Here is a 14,771-nt window from a genome sequence, read left to right on the forward strand (position 1 = left end):
TTGTATGGAAGCGGATTTTTGCGATGATCCCCGGCACGCTGAGCCCCGGCACGGCCCGTCTCAGTGTGCTCACTCCTTAAAAGCTTAAAGCAATAACAATAATATATGTATTTGTTGATGGGTAGGATTGGGGTTAGGGTGTTCACTGTTCTACGCCTAGAGTCTAGAGTCTAGACTCTACAATATAGGCTGTAAGTTACTTTTCAGAACGATGTTATCTGATCCCGATGATCCAATTGGTAAGGGCTGGTTTTTATTACGAGAAAATAAGTAGCATAGGAAATCGTAGTATAACAAAAAAAGTAGGACGAAAAGTCGTGTGCCCGCATATTATTATTGTCCCCCCCCATTGAGCAAGTCTTTAGCATGTGGACTGTGGAGCGCAGTGTATCCCAGTTCAATGCTCCCTGCACCAATTGTTACTCTTGGCGTATTGTCCCCAGACTAAATATGTAGATAGGTATTTATTTACCAGACACAACTCAGCTAAAGAATCTCTCTGACATCTTTATACGTAAGCTATGCACTGCAATTTTCTAGAGAATTAGGACCTTACATAAAAATCTTGAAATATTTCAATTTTTTTGGGCTTGGGCTTTTTAAATAATGTCGGCAGTTGCAGTTTAATAAAGAGGGAGAGGGAGGTTAAGCCAGTATTTAAAAAAAAAGTATCAGCTGTACATCTTGAGATTCATCATTGACGTTCGCTCATAGCTTGCTGATTCTTGATTCAATCATTCAAATCATTTAATTCGTATTTAGTAAAAGAACGTATATTAGATTGAGTAGCGAATATAATACGAGTATTATCATTTATCATACAATTAAATGATTCCCGTGCGGATAACATCCTCAAAGATAGATTCACCTAGCGCTTCATTGTTAAAGTTAACTATTTCCTTCCTCTGCCCATTTAGAAAACCAATTATTATTAATTCTGTTTAATTAGGTAAATAAAACATCGCTTAGTAATTGGAGGCGATTTTCATAATCGAAGGAATACGTTCTTGTTTATTTAGTGTGGCTTTAAATCAAATTTTAATCGATTCAAGATGTAACCGTTAAGGTAAAACACCGAAATAATATTGGCACTTTCCATTCTATAGAAAATCTTGTTATTGGCATTCGTAAACTCCAAAGTCCAAGGTGTCAAAACAAGGATGACACTAGATCCATTTCTGTGGATGACTGCCAACGATCGGGTTTCCTATACTTAATCTAGAAACTTTATTATAAGTAATTATTTAAGAATGAATAGACCCTGCTCATTTACGCAGACAGGAGCAATGTAATTATTGAATAACCAGACAACGAAACTAGTACTCGGAAATGTATGCCACCTCTGATAATAATTTATAGTAGGTAAATATATATAGTTTAGGTGCAGTTATTACGTAACATGTAGTAATACGATTTGAGATGCTGTATTTTTGTGCTAGCGCAAAATAATCATCGTGAGAGACAGGAGGTCAGTCAATGACCAAATTCCTCTCTATTCAGCGCGCAGGAAAAAGGAATGTTCGTCTCCAGAAACATCAAGAATTTGATGTTTCAAATTTTAATTTCTCTTTGTCCTTCGACCGGACTATAGCAGCATTTCGGATTAGTCGTGATCGTGAATTCGTGATCCCGAGGTTGTTTTAAAGTTACGTGACCCAGCCAGGTCATATATGGACGAGCTTCATGCTGCATATGGACAACTTGTACAGCTGTGTGACCATCTGGATTACTAATTACTATTTTCAGAAAATTAGGCAAACGTCCTAGATGTTTATTACATTGTGTAGAATAACGATCCGGGAGAACTTTTTATTTATCGATGTTATCAAAACATCAATCATGCAGTTGACTGCAGATTGATGTTCATGATGTTCATGTCAAGATCTTTCTTGTGAAAGCTATAATAGACAAAAAAAACACCTTTTATTAAAAGTTTCGATTCAATTTAAGTGTAGCATACAATTTCCAGAGAATAGCAAAAAAGTTGTGCACAAAGAAATCAATCATCTCGCCATAGGCGGAGGCAGTAAACAGTAGGTAGCCGTATTAACTGGATAGATAAAAAGTAAATTATAGTTTATTTTATAAAATAGATACAAGCTACAATCTGTGCTACAATGGTGGTTTTAATCAATTTGCCATAAACTGAGCTAAACAATTTTGTTACATTTCGATTCTCGCGGCAACGCTCTTGCCTCTTACGGCTCTTCCGACGTTGCTTCTGTCTTCTCCTCTTGTTTTCTTCTTCCTCTACCCAATTGGACAGTGGACCCAATTCTCGTACCTACTTCGAAAGTCATTTCGGTTGTTAATCTGAACTCTGAACAAATAAGTTAGAGACCGCCCTGCTGATTTTAATTTGAATGTCGCTTCACTCTCAGGCTGTCTCGCTCGCGCGTACACGTTAGTGCCATGCCATACGACCCGGTGCGGCGGCGGTACGGCGCCTGACCGGTGCCGCTCCGTGTCCTAGATATAAAAATGGACGGTATGGCACACGGCGCCGCGGCCGTCAGGTGCGCTCCGGCGTTGTACCGCACGCGCACCGTAATCAAGATGAGGCGGGGAGCTCGAGTCCGTCGGCCGTCGCTGCTACAGACTACAGTATGTACTGCAAAACGTTGTGGTGCCGCCATCCGCACTCACCGTGTGGCCGGTAGTCCGGTGAGGACACCGGTGCGGTGCCGCACCGCCGCGTCGTGTGGCATGGCCGTTACGTTGTATCAGGCGCGAGTGACAGCCATGCCACACGACGCGACGCGGTGCGGCGCCGCACCGAAGGCTATCTCGCCGGACTACCGGCCACACGGTGAGTGCGGCACCGCATCGTTTTGCAGTACTGTAACAGCGACGTGCTCGAGCTCCACCACATACACCCCTCCTCGCCTCGTCTCGATTCCGGTGCGCGTGCGGTGCAGCGCCGGAGCGCACCGGACGGCGCTGTGTGCCATACCACACATTTTTATATGTAGGAAACCGGAGCGGCACCGGTCAGACGCCGCACCACATCGTGTGGCATGGCACTTAGACAGGCTTAGATCGTTGCGACATTTGAGGTATAGGAAATGGACCCTAGCACGTAAACTGAACCAAGAGACGAGGTACGAAAGTTGGTCCACTGATTCCTAGTTTACGTCAAGATCTAAAGACATCAAAGAAATAATCGAAAAGTGATTTCTATCTAAACTTTGCAAGTATCTTCTACAAGATCCAGATCTTTTAATTGCATGTACATTGTACATCTTCACAAGTTTGAAGGTTTCCCATACATTTAATGAAGTTAGGCAATACGATATTATGTGACTCGGTTGACCAAAAAGGGACCTCAAGGTAAATAATTTGATTTCGAGTAAATCGTGTTTGAAGTTTCGTGTGTTTTGTGGTTAGACTAAAACAAAGCTAAAAGACCATTGATTAAAAAAATTAAAAAAACCGTTTCCAATCCCTTCAGGTCCATTTTTGGTCAACCACTTACATAATAAATTAGGTCATAAAATTAGTTAGGATTGAAAAGCTACCTTAACCCTTAATTTTATGTCTCATTAGAAATATTTACCTCAGTTGCTTACTAATAATAATAACAAACATAATATTATAAAAACAATGCAGTTAAATTATAAAGTCAAATAAACAGCTTTTATTCTTATTGTAATCACTAATTGCATGTAATGAATGACTTATTCATTACTGATTTAATTAATTACAATCTACATTGGTTTACCTGCATCTCATTATCCCTATTCAGCAAAAGCTTTATGTAAATAAATTAGCAAAGAATCTCATTACCATGAATTAAAGTATTCCATTAATGGTACCCATCTATTACTTGATGTAAGGACAACTTAGTATTTATTTTGTGACAAAGTGTTTATTAATCTAAAGGATTATTTTGATACTCAAAGTCACAGAGGAATTCCCATAATTTGCAAAATAGCAGAGCTCTAATATTAAGTAATTTAAAATTACTTTATTTATGGATTTATGATGCAGCAGATACAATAAGTATAAGTTATAAGTTGTAACAGATGCGAAATTATATTGAGCACTAAAAATATTACTTCTTTTCTTCCAAAATTTTTACTTAAACTACAACTAAAGAATACATTCAGACACATAATTTCTTCAATTTCCCTTTATAAAAATATTGTGAAATAAGTTCATTACTACAAAATTTCAGAAATCGATATTTCTAGCAAGAGACTGAAACTATTTACGTGGGAACACGTGGGAATTACACATCGAAAAGCCGCGTGTCATATTATAAATATAGAGAATAGAGATCTAAGATACTAATGGTCCTATTAGGATGCAAATTGAGTATGTTTACGCAATATTTTTCACAAAAATAAACGATAAACCCTTATCACTTCTTGTCAAAACCGATCGGGATAAGGCTTGCGTATTTATATATTTTCTAGCAACAAACGCTTTTTATCCGAGGTGTGTTGTATCTAGAAATATTTTGTGATAGACCAGTCGACTATTTAGATTGACGCACCTGGACTGCGCAGCCCTAGCACCGATAACAACAAAGCTCCTGATAACTCACCTCATCGTAGCCTTCCTTCTTTTCTTTTTCCGACAATGGCCTGCAGCGCACTACCACCTTGACACACTCATTAAGAGCCGTCCGTGGCCGTGCTGACTTTTCCATCTTTACACACAAGCTTTTCTGATTAATAAAGAATCAAACAGAAAGTCAACGATATCGATCCATTCGGAGCGAACCTATTGTCGGCATCACCAAATTAGACGAATTATATATTGCAACACTTAAAACACATTCATTATATCGAATTATAACTCAGTATAACCAAATAACACAGATGTAATATTATTATCGGGTAAACAAAATAAATAAAAAAATCGTAAAATTGAGAAGCACAATTTCAGATTCACCCGCTACGATCGGACATTTGTACACAACTGTCATTTCCACAGATTACTAGTATATGTTTGTAGAGTCATTTCCAATCCAATAATCGTTCCTGTCAAAATAACAAGGTAGACAACATTCAGAACAAAAGTGGAAATTTTGATTATGGCAATGCAATGAAAAACTTTAATACCGCATAATTTACACATTCGCACGAATCGCGAGGCGAATCACGATTCACGAGGCGAATAACGAACATGAATGTGTAAACGCTCGCCTCGCACTGAACAGTATAAGTCCGTCAAGAAAGTGAAGAAATTAAAAAGTGGCAACATCGTAGTGTCATCCCTTTTTCTTAGATTGATTTGAAAGGGATGACACTACGATGTTGTCACTTTTTAATTTCTTCACTTTCTTCATTCATACATATACGAAATACGAATGTTTCGTCGAGTGACGAGTTGAATGGCGAACGCGAATGTGTAAATGCGGTATTAAGTTCTCAGGCCTCAGCTTCACTGGAGCTGGACTGGATCACTTCACTGAGTTCATCGCGGTCACAGGTCACCACTCACCAGTCGGCAGTCACTCGCTTGCTACCGACAGTATATATTATGTCTATGCTTGCTATGCTTGCTACATATAATAATCTGTGAGTCACTCTCACCGGACACTGCCTCTAATCTCTGGCCACCCGTACGCTGCAGGAAAAGAAAACTATTTGTCACTTTTGACAATTCTTAATTCTTTCTTCATTCTTCTTTCTTTCTTCTTCAACTCACTTTTTAAAAAAATCGTCACCAATTCATTAGGCAGCGTTGGCATTGACTCCTTAACCGAAGCTATAAAAACATGGCGTGAAACCTGTACGGCCGAAATCCCAGTCAATACCAGCATCCAAAAAAATTGGGATGAACCACTACTAAATTTGGCTAAACTTAACCTTCTAAATTGCTCGTCCGCCGCAGACCGTGCGCGTCTCTTGGCTTCCGCTGAGCCAGAATCGGGGTATTGGCTCCAGGCAATCCCATCGTCTAATATAGGCACACTTTTGGACAATCACACCTTCAACGTTTCAGTCGGCTTGCGTATAGGTGCCGAAATCACCGAAGCCCATCGCTGCCATTGCGGCACCACAGTTTACCGCCAGGGGCGCCACGGACTGTCTTGCCGCCGGAGTGCCGGCCGCCAGGCCCGTCATGCCTCCATAAATGACGTCATCCGCAGGGCTCTTGCCACCGTCAACGTGCCGGCTACACTCGAGCCGAACGGTATCGCGCGTGACGACGGCAAGAGACCTGATGGAATGACGCTCATTCCATGGAGCCGGGGCAGACCTTTAGTCTGGGACGCCACGTGCGTGGACACATTGGCGGCGTCGCATGTGACGGCCACCTCAAGGGAGGCGGGAGCGGCCGCTGCTAACGCGGAGACCAACAAGAGGCGGAAATATGAATGCCTGGGCCAAGACTTCATATTCCTGCCTTTTGGTGTTGAAACCCTGGGTCCGTGGGGCCCCAGCGCAAAGGTCCTTTTTAAGGATTTATCCCAAAGACTGGTCGACAAATCAAATGACCCCAGGGCTGGTGCTTACCTCGGCCAGCGCATTAGTTTGGCCATACAACGAGGTAATGCTGCCAGTGTAATTGGCACTTTGCCCGCAGCCTCCGACCTAGATTTAATTTTTTACTTATAGTGTATATTAGTGTTTATTTCTAAAATAGTTTAGTTTTATACTTATTAACTTTATATTAGATTCGTATATATGTTTTAAATTCTTTAATATCAATTATACATTCTTAATGTTTTTGTCGATTTTGTAGTTTGGCAGAATGTCGCAAAAGCGATGGTTTGCCGCAAGTAAACTTCTTGGTTTGCCGTAAATAAAAGAAGAAGAAGAGTTTTGCCGGGAATGTGAAATGGTGATGTTGTGTTTTTATATTATTTTCCTAAAATTGTGTTATCTGGGTTTTTAATGTGTAATATTGGTAAGATATTAACCATTAGATATTCGTTATCGTGCACAAGTGTGGGAAAGTGATGTAATAACCAGAAACGTGCTCTTTTGTGTTCCCTCCAAAACTCCATCGAAAGTTTCAGTAAAGCGTCTACCACTTTACTGAATCGACCGACTTGACTTCTTGACTTTATACTTAGACTTTGACTAGACTTTAGACCTGACTGACCTGACGATAGTATTGAAAAAATTGTATTGTTTTCCCGCTATAATATTATACTCGACACTGGCCATGGTTATAGCCGAAGTGCCATTATAAGAAAAAAAAAAAAAAGAAGAAGAAGAAGATTTTGTAGTTTTTGTTTTCTTTTCAATCGGCGAGTACAAGAAATTATTTTTTATAATGATAATTAACTTAGATTATAGTTACACACTAAAGTTTTACAATAAAAATACAGATAAGTAATCTGCAACATATTTAAGAATTGTTAAAATGTCTGTTACTTTGAATATCAATCTTAAAAGAGCTAGTAAAATTTATCACGAAGGTGTAAGTTCAATGTTTACATGTTTTACTGTTAAATAGGAATTTGACTGTAAAACTAAAGAGGATTTAATAATTTTGACTATTTTAGGAAACAATAGCAGGTGTTGTTGTGGTCGATAGTTCAGCAGACGTTCGGCATGAAGGGCTTACACTTACTATGGAGGGATCTGTTAACTTACAGCTAAGCACTAAAACGATTGGCATATTTGAAGCATTTTCAAACAGCATAAAGGTAGTAATTTCTCATTATTATCAATAAATCATATTTTTACTCACTATAGTTGGACAACTTTATATTAATTTTATTTTATTTAATCTCAGTAGAAAGTTATTCATTTACTAACTTTAAATACGTAAACTGTACAACATATTATGCTACATTATTTATATCGAGTTTGTTTTAGCCCATTACACTTATAAATACAACATTAGAACTGGCTCCAGCAGGGAAAATTCCAGCTGGTGTTACAGAGATACCTTTTGAAATCCCACTAGTGAGCCGGTCCAATGCCAGTGGTCTAGCATTGCTGGAAACATACCATGGGGTGTTTGTCAATGTGATGTACAACCTCAAATGTTGCATGAAGAGGTCATTTCTGAATAAACCCCTGAATACCACTTGTCAATTTTTTGTGCAGTATAAACATGTAAGTTTCTATTCATCTCTATTTAAATTACATATAGTTTATTATTAATTGATATAATATTTTATTCAATATAACAACCATATAATAAAATTATCCTTTTTTATTTTTAGCAAGACAGTGCACCAATAAAACCTGTACGCTGTGAAATCAACCCCACAACAGTACGAGGTGGTGCTAATGGTGGAGGTAGTAGGATGCCTGCATTTCATATTTATGCAGAGCTGGATTCCATTGTGTGTCCACTTGACAAACCACTTACAGGAAAGGTGAGATGATATAATATTATAATACCATGGGATTTGAGACTCATGATTCAGATAACAGACTTATGATGATAACACTTGACATTGGCTTAAAGTTTAGTTGAAATGTTATGTGAGTCTAAGATCTTAAATGAAACTTCATTCAATAATGTCCTATTGATGCCAATATTCAAGTAAAACACTGATAGATAGGCTTTCACTTAAATCAAATACAGTAAAACCCATCTAAGATGATTTCACAGGGACTCAACCAAAAACGCGTCTTAAGCGGGAAAGCATATTATGCGGGATATAGGGAAATAAAAAACGGACCTACTACATATGTATGTATTAAGTAATATTTATTATGATTATTTCGGATGTAGGTATTCAATTCTACATTTAAAAATTATGTACATTATATAAAATGTTGTGTATTACTATCACGTTAAATAATATTATAGGCCCACTTATGGGCATTTTTAAAATCCGTGCTTGAAGAAGCCATTTCTCCAAACCTTTTTTCTAATTTATAAAACTTTTCCACCTTTTGTATTTTTCTCTGCACACCTCCCAATCTCTATTTTTCCTTGATTTCTATTTTCTACTCTATTCTTCAAAACATACGTAAGTCGTAATGTGGACACTGGTACCTGAAGCTCGGGAGCTAACTGAGTTTGACTTTTAGTTTGTGATTTTTCATCAAAAACTGTCAATATCTTAATTTTTCTTGAATTCACAATGCCTTTCGCTTAGTTGTAGTCATTTTGTAACTTGGCCGTTTGGCCGTTAGCGCGTTTTAAACGGGATGACGATTGTATTAAGTATTAAAGAACGTATGAAAATATGTCTCAAGTTGCAGGGACTGATACAAAATGGCACGGGTTCTACTGTATATTTTTATCCATGTAAAATTGTATGTTATTCTTATAAACTATGCATTTCAGTTGCGTGTAGATGAGTGTTCGGTGGGCATCAAATCTATCGAGTTGCAGCTAGTTCGTGTAGAAACTTGTGGTTGTGCAGAAGGCTACTCTAAAGACGGTAATACAATATTTATGAATTTTTAATAGGTCTTTGAGGGGGAGGGGCAGTTTAAGAAAATCCTAAACTTCGAATTTTCTTTTTTTAACAAAAAATATGAGCTGGGATTGAATTGCAACTCTCCATTCCACGTTAAGGAAAAATTGCATTAATGTAATTTTATTTCTATAAAAAATATGGGCAAAATTAACATTATTTTTAAATTTGTTGTTTTTTTTATTCGAGCAGCAACTGAGATTCAAAATATTCAAGTTGGGGAGGGAGACGTGCGGCGTGGTGCCACACTACCGCTGTACATGGTGCTACCGCGACTGTTCACCTGTCCCACCACTGCTGCCGCCAATTTCAAGATAGGTGGGTACTTCCAAATAGTTGCACTCCTTATAGCTTTATTTTAGGACTCCCACTCATAATTGAAAACTCGCATCTCTTATGAAACAAATATGACATTTCCATGCGATGCGTATTCACAGTTGACAGTTATCTATATATATAAAAATGGATTTTCAATTGTGTTAGTAACGCTAAAACTAGAAAACGGCTGAACGAATTGGGCTAATTTTAGTCTTAAAATATTCGTAGAAGTCCAGGGAAGGTTTTAAAGTGACACGAAGTTCACCGGGACAGCAAGTGTAATATATATACAGCCCTTATAATATATAGTACCTGGATGACTGAGCTTTGCTCAGTATAGCAAACACTCATTGACTTCGTATTACTTAACAACGCCATCTGCTGGAATAGCTTTAGCTGTTGTTATGTCGTTAAAGCAATTAGTTGCTCACAAAATAGTATTATTATTCGCCAATAGATGTCAGGAAGAGTCATATTTTTCAGTTTATCGATTATCGATAAAACACATATAAAAATATATTTTCTAAATATGATTCCTAGCTAGATCTATTTATCGCCCCCAAAACCCCCTATATACAAAATTTCATGAATATCGTTGGAGCCGATCCCGAAATTCCAAATATATATATATATATATATATATATATATATATACAAGAATTGCTCGTTTAAAGATATAAGATAGCCATTATTATGCTAAGTACTCACATACGGTTTTGCTCGATCAAGCAATAACGTCGAGCAAAACCCGCGGCTCTGGCTTTCGTCCACAGATTCAGCATTGCTGGATAGATCGATATATTTAATTCCATCGAGCCGGCTGGATGCGAGCCTTCGAGCTGTGAGTTTTGCGGTGAACACAGTAATTATTACTCGATTTGGAGTAAAACTATCAAGCAAAACCGTATGTGAGTACTTAGCATAATAAGAGTACAGTATACTGTACTGAAGACAGTAACATTGACGCGATTTTTTTCGTTCACTTCAGAAAGAAAAGTATTAAAAGAAAGTTAAGAAACTAAATGACACCCGCAAGTTCTTGTTGTGCCGAAATTCGTTTATCGCGCAGGAACCGTACATTTTTTCGCAACAAAAACTATCCTATGACTTTCCCCGGACTTAAAGTACCCGCATACAAAATTTCATGAAAATCGGTTTAAGTGTGAACAGGCACACTTTTACATCCTACTTAGTATGGATGTTATTCTTGTAAAATTGTGTTCTTGAAGATTTAATATATTTTTTTCATATTTTATTTCAGAGTTTGAGCTGAATATTGCTGTTATATTTGAAGACAACTACTTAGTCACTGAAAACTTCCCCATCCTATTGGTGAGAAGTCGATAAATTCAAAATGGGTGTTCAGAAAACTATTGTAAAATTAATTACATATTATCTTTGTTAGTTAAATGTGGTTTTTATAATATTTAGCTAATTTGATAAATAATAAAACTAATTATACGTATTTACGTCAAAATCTATTATTTTAATATCATCGAATAAATGAATGGATTTGACTAGCTGTCTAGGGAGCTACTAGCATAGAGGAAAATAATACATCAGAAAGCTACTAGAGCAGTGGTTCTTAACCTTTTGTCATGAGGGAGCATTTTACCAAATGTTAGTCTTACGGGGGACCAGCCAGTTAGTTTACCTAATTTAAGGGTTGTTTGATAAAGAAAACATTAAGGACAACTTTATAATAATTAAGTAGCAATCTTTTTTTTTTATTTAGCAAAAATCTAATACACAGTTACAGATTTTAATTTAATGTGATTGTTGTGGCTGCATACTCTTTACCAAGTTCTGAATTCTCACATATTATTAGGATGGCTTCGCGGACCTCTTGGGGAAAGCCTCCAGGGACCACCAGTGATCCACAGACCACCGGTTAAGAACCACTGTACTGTACTGTACTGACAAGACGTCGAAAATTATGATACAAAAAAACAGTATGCATTTATTTATTTATTTACTACACATGTATGTAAGTAAAGTAAAAGTAATGTTAAAATTAGATAAAACTTAAGAAGACTATAACATGAAAATATAATGTTTTTAATAACATCTTTTTTGCCCAAAAATAGTTAAAATTGTCATTTTCACTTGCGTGCCACGTATTTTTCTGTTATGCGGGCTCCACACTCGCGGCGCGAATTGCGGCCGCGATTCACGGATGCAACGCGCAGTCAACACGACGCGAACAAATGCGGCCCTCTACACTCACAATCTTCGCGCATTTGAGTAAAATGGACGTTGAAGTCACTGTTGTTGGCTTGCTGCTGCTCTGACATTGTATGCGACTGCGAATAAAAGCGAGTGTGGATGATGTTCACGTTCGCGCTTCGCGAGCCCTTTGCCGCGGGCCAAAAATGAAAAAACCGACACCGGATGGGGAAAGCCGCGAACGCGAAACCCTCCACACTCGCGGTTCGCGACCTTCGCGGGCTTTCGCGCCGCGAGTGTGGAGCCCGCTTTATGAAAAATGTTAAACCAAAATTTAAATGCCTGAGCCGAGATCCATGAATGATTGTTTATATTGATTGAAACAGACTAGAAGAAACTAATTGGATATAAAACGCACATTCATTATTAGTACTATACACAAAAATATTACAGTTATTTTTAAAACGGGTCATTAAACACATCGAAAATTTGAAAAAGACCTAACGCTATTTGTCTCTTTCACTTGGGAACGAAACTACTGCATTTCGGTCTTTCCACAGACCTGTGGAAACGAGATAGCACTAAATGAGCAAGTGAGTAAGACATATTATATGTGTAGAAAAAAATCAGAAGTACCTATTCAGTTAAAACTATACAGTGTATAGAATAAACAGCACATACACAATTTTATATTAAGAAATAAGAGCGTTTACGCATAATGTCAAGTTTCCATACAAGCCTCGCGGCGGAATACCTGAATTGCTATGCGCGCAGCGATATAATATAGTATGTAGTTTTAAAATATTTGTAGAACAAAAATTACAAAAGGTTTGTTGATATTTAAAAACTATTTATTAAAATGTTCTTCTATGATATGAAGCTATTATTATATTGAATTAAGTTAAATAAATAGGTAAAAAAAAAGTTTTAATCCCTTGATATTTCTCATTCTATGAATTTAAATTACTTATAGTTATATACCTAAATGAAATATTTTTTAAGTAACTATTTTCTTAATGATCTTGTCAAAACAAATTATTATTTTTTTCAATTAGATCTGTCGCTGGTTTCGTAAATTTTAAGCTTCGAAACTAATACTAAAACGGAATTTAAATTATTAAGGTATCGAGATTTAATGTACAAATACTTTATAAATCGTATTTTTTTCTCTAGTAAATTATATAGACAGTGAAATTTATTATAAAAATAAGTAATCAACATTTTTATAAAGATAAGTGGTTGATGACTTTTTTCCAGTTTGAAAAGTACAGTTTTAAGCCAAATTGAGCGTGAACGCCGTAAACGCTGTTAATGTAAAAACTAAAATCCCATAAGGAACATAAAACAAAGATTCTTTAATCAATTTAAAACATTATTATTGCTAAAATAGTAGATGCTATAATGTTGCCCGGCCATGTCCCAACTCCTTAATCTATGATAGGCATAATTTTGACTCAACATTAATTGAAGGGTATTGTAAAATTCTTATTAAAAGAAAAGATGAGTCTGAAAAAGAGATCTACAAATAGTAAACAAATAATAATTAATTCAAATATTATGTGAATTCACAAATTACTTATTACCAAACTGTTGGTATCTACCATAATATTATATTTTGAATTTCGATTTCAGTTCTTAGAATATTGTGTTTCCTACAAAAATATTTCAATGTACTAAAAGTAGACAATCTTTTCTTAGTTTCTACCATAATGCGGTTTAATCACGATTCAACGCGAATGTTCTCGCCTGTTCGCGCACGGCACTAAACATAGGCAAAACTTTAAGATCGTTCGTAAAGCAAAAATGGAATGGGAGTCGTTATTTGTAGATCACGAAGATATTGATGAATATTATACTATCAGGAAAGATGATTCTGTCTAAACACACTAGGCTGAATAGGGATGATGACAAGGTCAAAGATTAGCGAATTTTGTTAATAAAATAAAGAAATCACGGTGAAAAATAAGTGTTCCCAAAATTTCAGCTTGATAGCATTTGCATTTTATTTGTTATGCGCCTTCAAATTTGGATATTCAAGTCGATTTTTTTTTCAATTAAATTTCTTAATATTTGTATACAATTCGATAACTTATGCAATTAAAATCAACTTTTGTTATGAAACCACTTTCATAAACGCAATATTCGAACAAAGTTGTCTCCCGATGCGTACAAACTACGAAAGACTGACGTCATACTTTCGTAGCACTTTGTATGGAGCGTTTCGGGCAGGTCTTTTTTATGAGATATTTGAATTGTCATATCTTGGTGAATTTTTAAAGGCCCGTCCGCACGTTTGCCAAACCTTAACAAATCGTCACAAATACAAACGTGTGGATAGGGGGTGTTTGGCTTGGTTTGTTTAGGTTTGCAAAGACTTGTAGCCGATCCGACCCAGTGTCGGTTTTTCGACACAAATCAAAGGGAATTTTCTGCAAGTGTTTGCCACTCGTCCACACGTTTGTGCGCGTTCATTCTTGTCGATGCTCTGTAAGCGAACAAACGTGCTATACGTACGTAGTGTGTCTGTGTGTGCTTTCGAAAAATGAATGACTGGTGGTCAAATGAAAACGTATTAATTATTAAATTATATTATATTAATTATATAGTTTTCTTATATTTATAACTAGCTGTTGCCCGCGACTTCGCCCGCGTCGAAGTAAAATATATCCTCCTTCTTTTTGGAAGTCGGTTGAAAAGTAGCCTAAGTTACTCCTTACTACATCAGCTATCTAGGTACCAAAAAAAGTCCCGTCAAAATAGCTCCAGCTGTTTCAGAGATTAGTCGGAACAAACAGACATACAGACAAAAATTGTAAAAAATGTTGTTTTGGTGTATGTAGCGTATATAATATATTCTTTCGATATTACAAACAGACAATATATATCTGTACATATAAATAATAAATAAAATTGGATTATTTATATGTACAGATAAAAA

At 36.7% G+C, this 14,771-nt stretch overlaps 3 protein-coding genes across 5 annotated transcripts in view; 2 read left to right on the forward strand and 1 right to left on the reverse strand.

The window, feature by feature from the left end:
- The window catches only part of LOC121725823 (kinesin-like protein Klp68D), a 30,263-nt gene extending 25,351 nt beyond the window's left edge, over positions 1–4,912 (reverse strand). For both annotated transcript variants that reach the window (XM_042112932.1, XM_042112931.1), the window contains exon 1: positions 4,550–4,912. In XM_042112932.1, coding sequence (XP_041968866.1) covers positions 4,550–4,654 — 105 coding nt within the window. In that variant the 5' untranslated portion in view covers positions 4,655–4,912. The remainder of the gene's footprint in view (positions 1–4,549) is intronic.
- Positions 4,913–5,354: 442 nt separating this feature from the next.
- LOC121726080 lies at positions 5,355–6,572 on the forward strand. Its single transcript, XM_042113308.1, has 2 exons — positions 5,355–5,439; positions 5,956–6,572. Exons 1-2 carry the CDS (start codon positions 5,355–5,357, stop codon positions 6,570–6,572), a joined length of 702 nt encoding a protein of 233 aa, XP_041969242.1.
- Positions 6,573–7,207: 635 nt separating this feature from the next.
- On the forward strand, positions 7,208–11,076 carry LOC121725825 (vacuolar protein sorting-associated protein 26C). Of its 2 annotated transcripts, XM_042112935.1 has the most exons (8): positions 7,208–7,383; positions 7,469–7,612; positions 7,785–8,027; positions 8,138–8,293; positions 8,533–8,613; positions 9,217–9,313; positions 9,542–9,667; positions 10,929–11,076. In XM_042112935.1, exons 1-8 carry the CDS (start codon positions 7,327–7,329, stop codon positions 11,012–11,014), a joined length of 990 nt encoding a protein of 329 aa, XP_041968869.1. In that variant the 5' UTR covers positions 7,208–7,326; the 3' UTR covers positions 11,015–11,076. The 2 variants fall into 2 exon arrangements, with proteins under 2 accessions (XP_041968869.1, XP_041968870.1); XM_042112936.1 differs by lacking the exon at positions 8,533–8,613 and having other exon boundaries at positions 7,210–7,383.
- Positions 11,077–14,771: the final 3,695 nt, after the last annotated feature.

Source organism: Aricia agestis, chromosome 4 (genome assembly GCF_905147365.1).
Source record: "Aricia agestis chromosome 4, ilAriAges1.1, whole genome shotgun sequence".
NCBI lineage: Eukaryota > Metazoa > Arthropoda > Insecta > Lepidoptera > Lycaenidae > Aricia > Aricia agestis.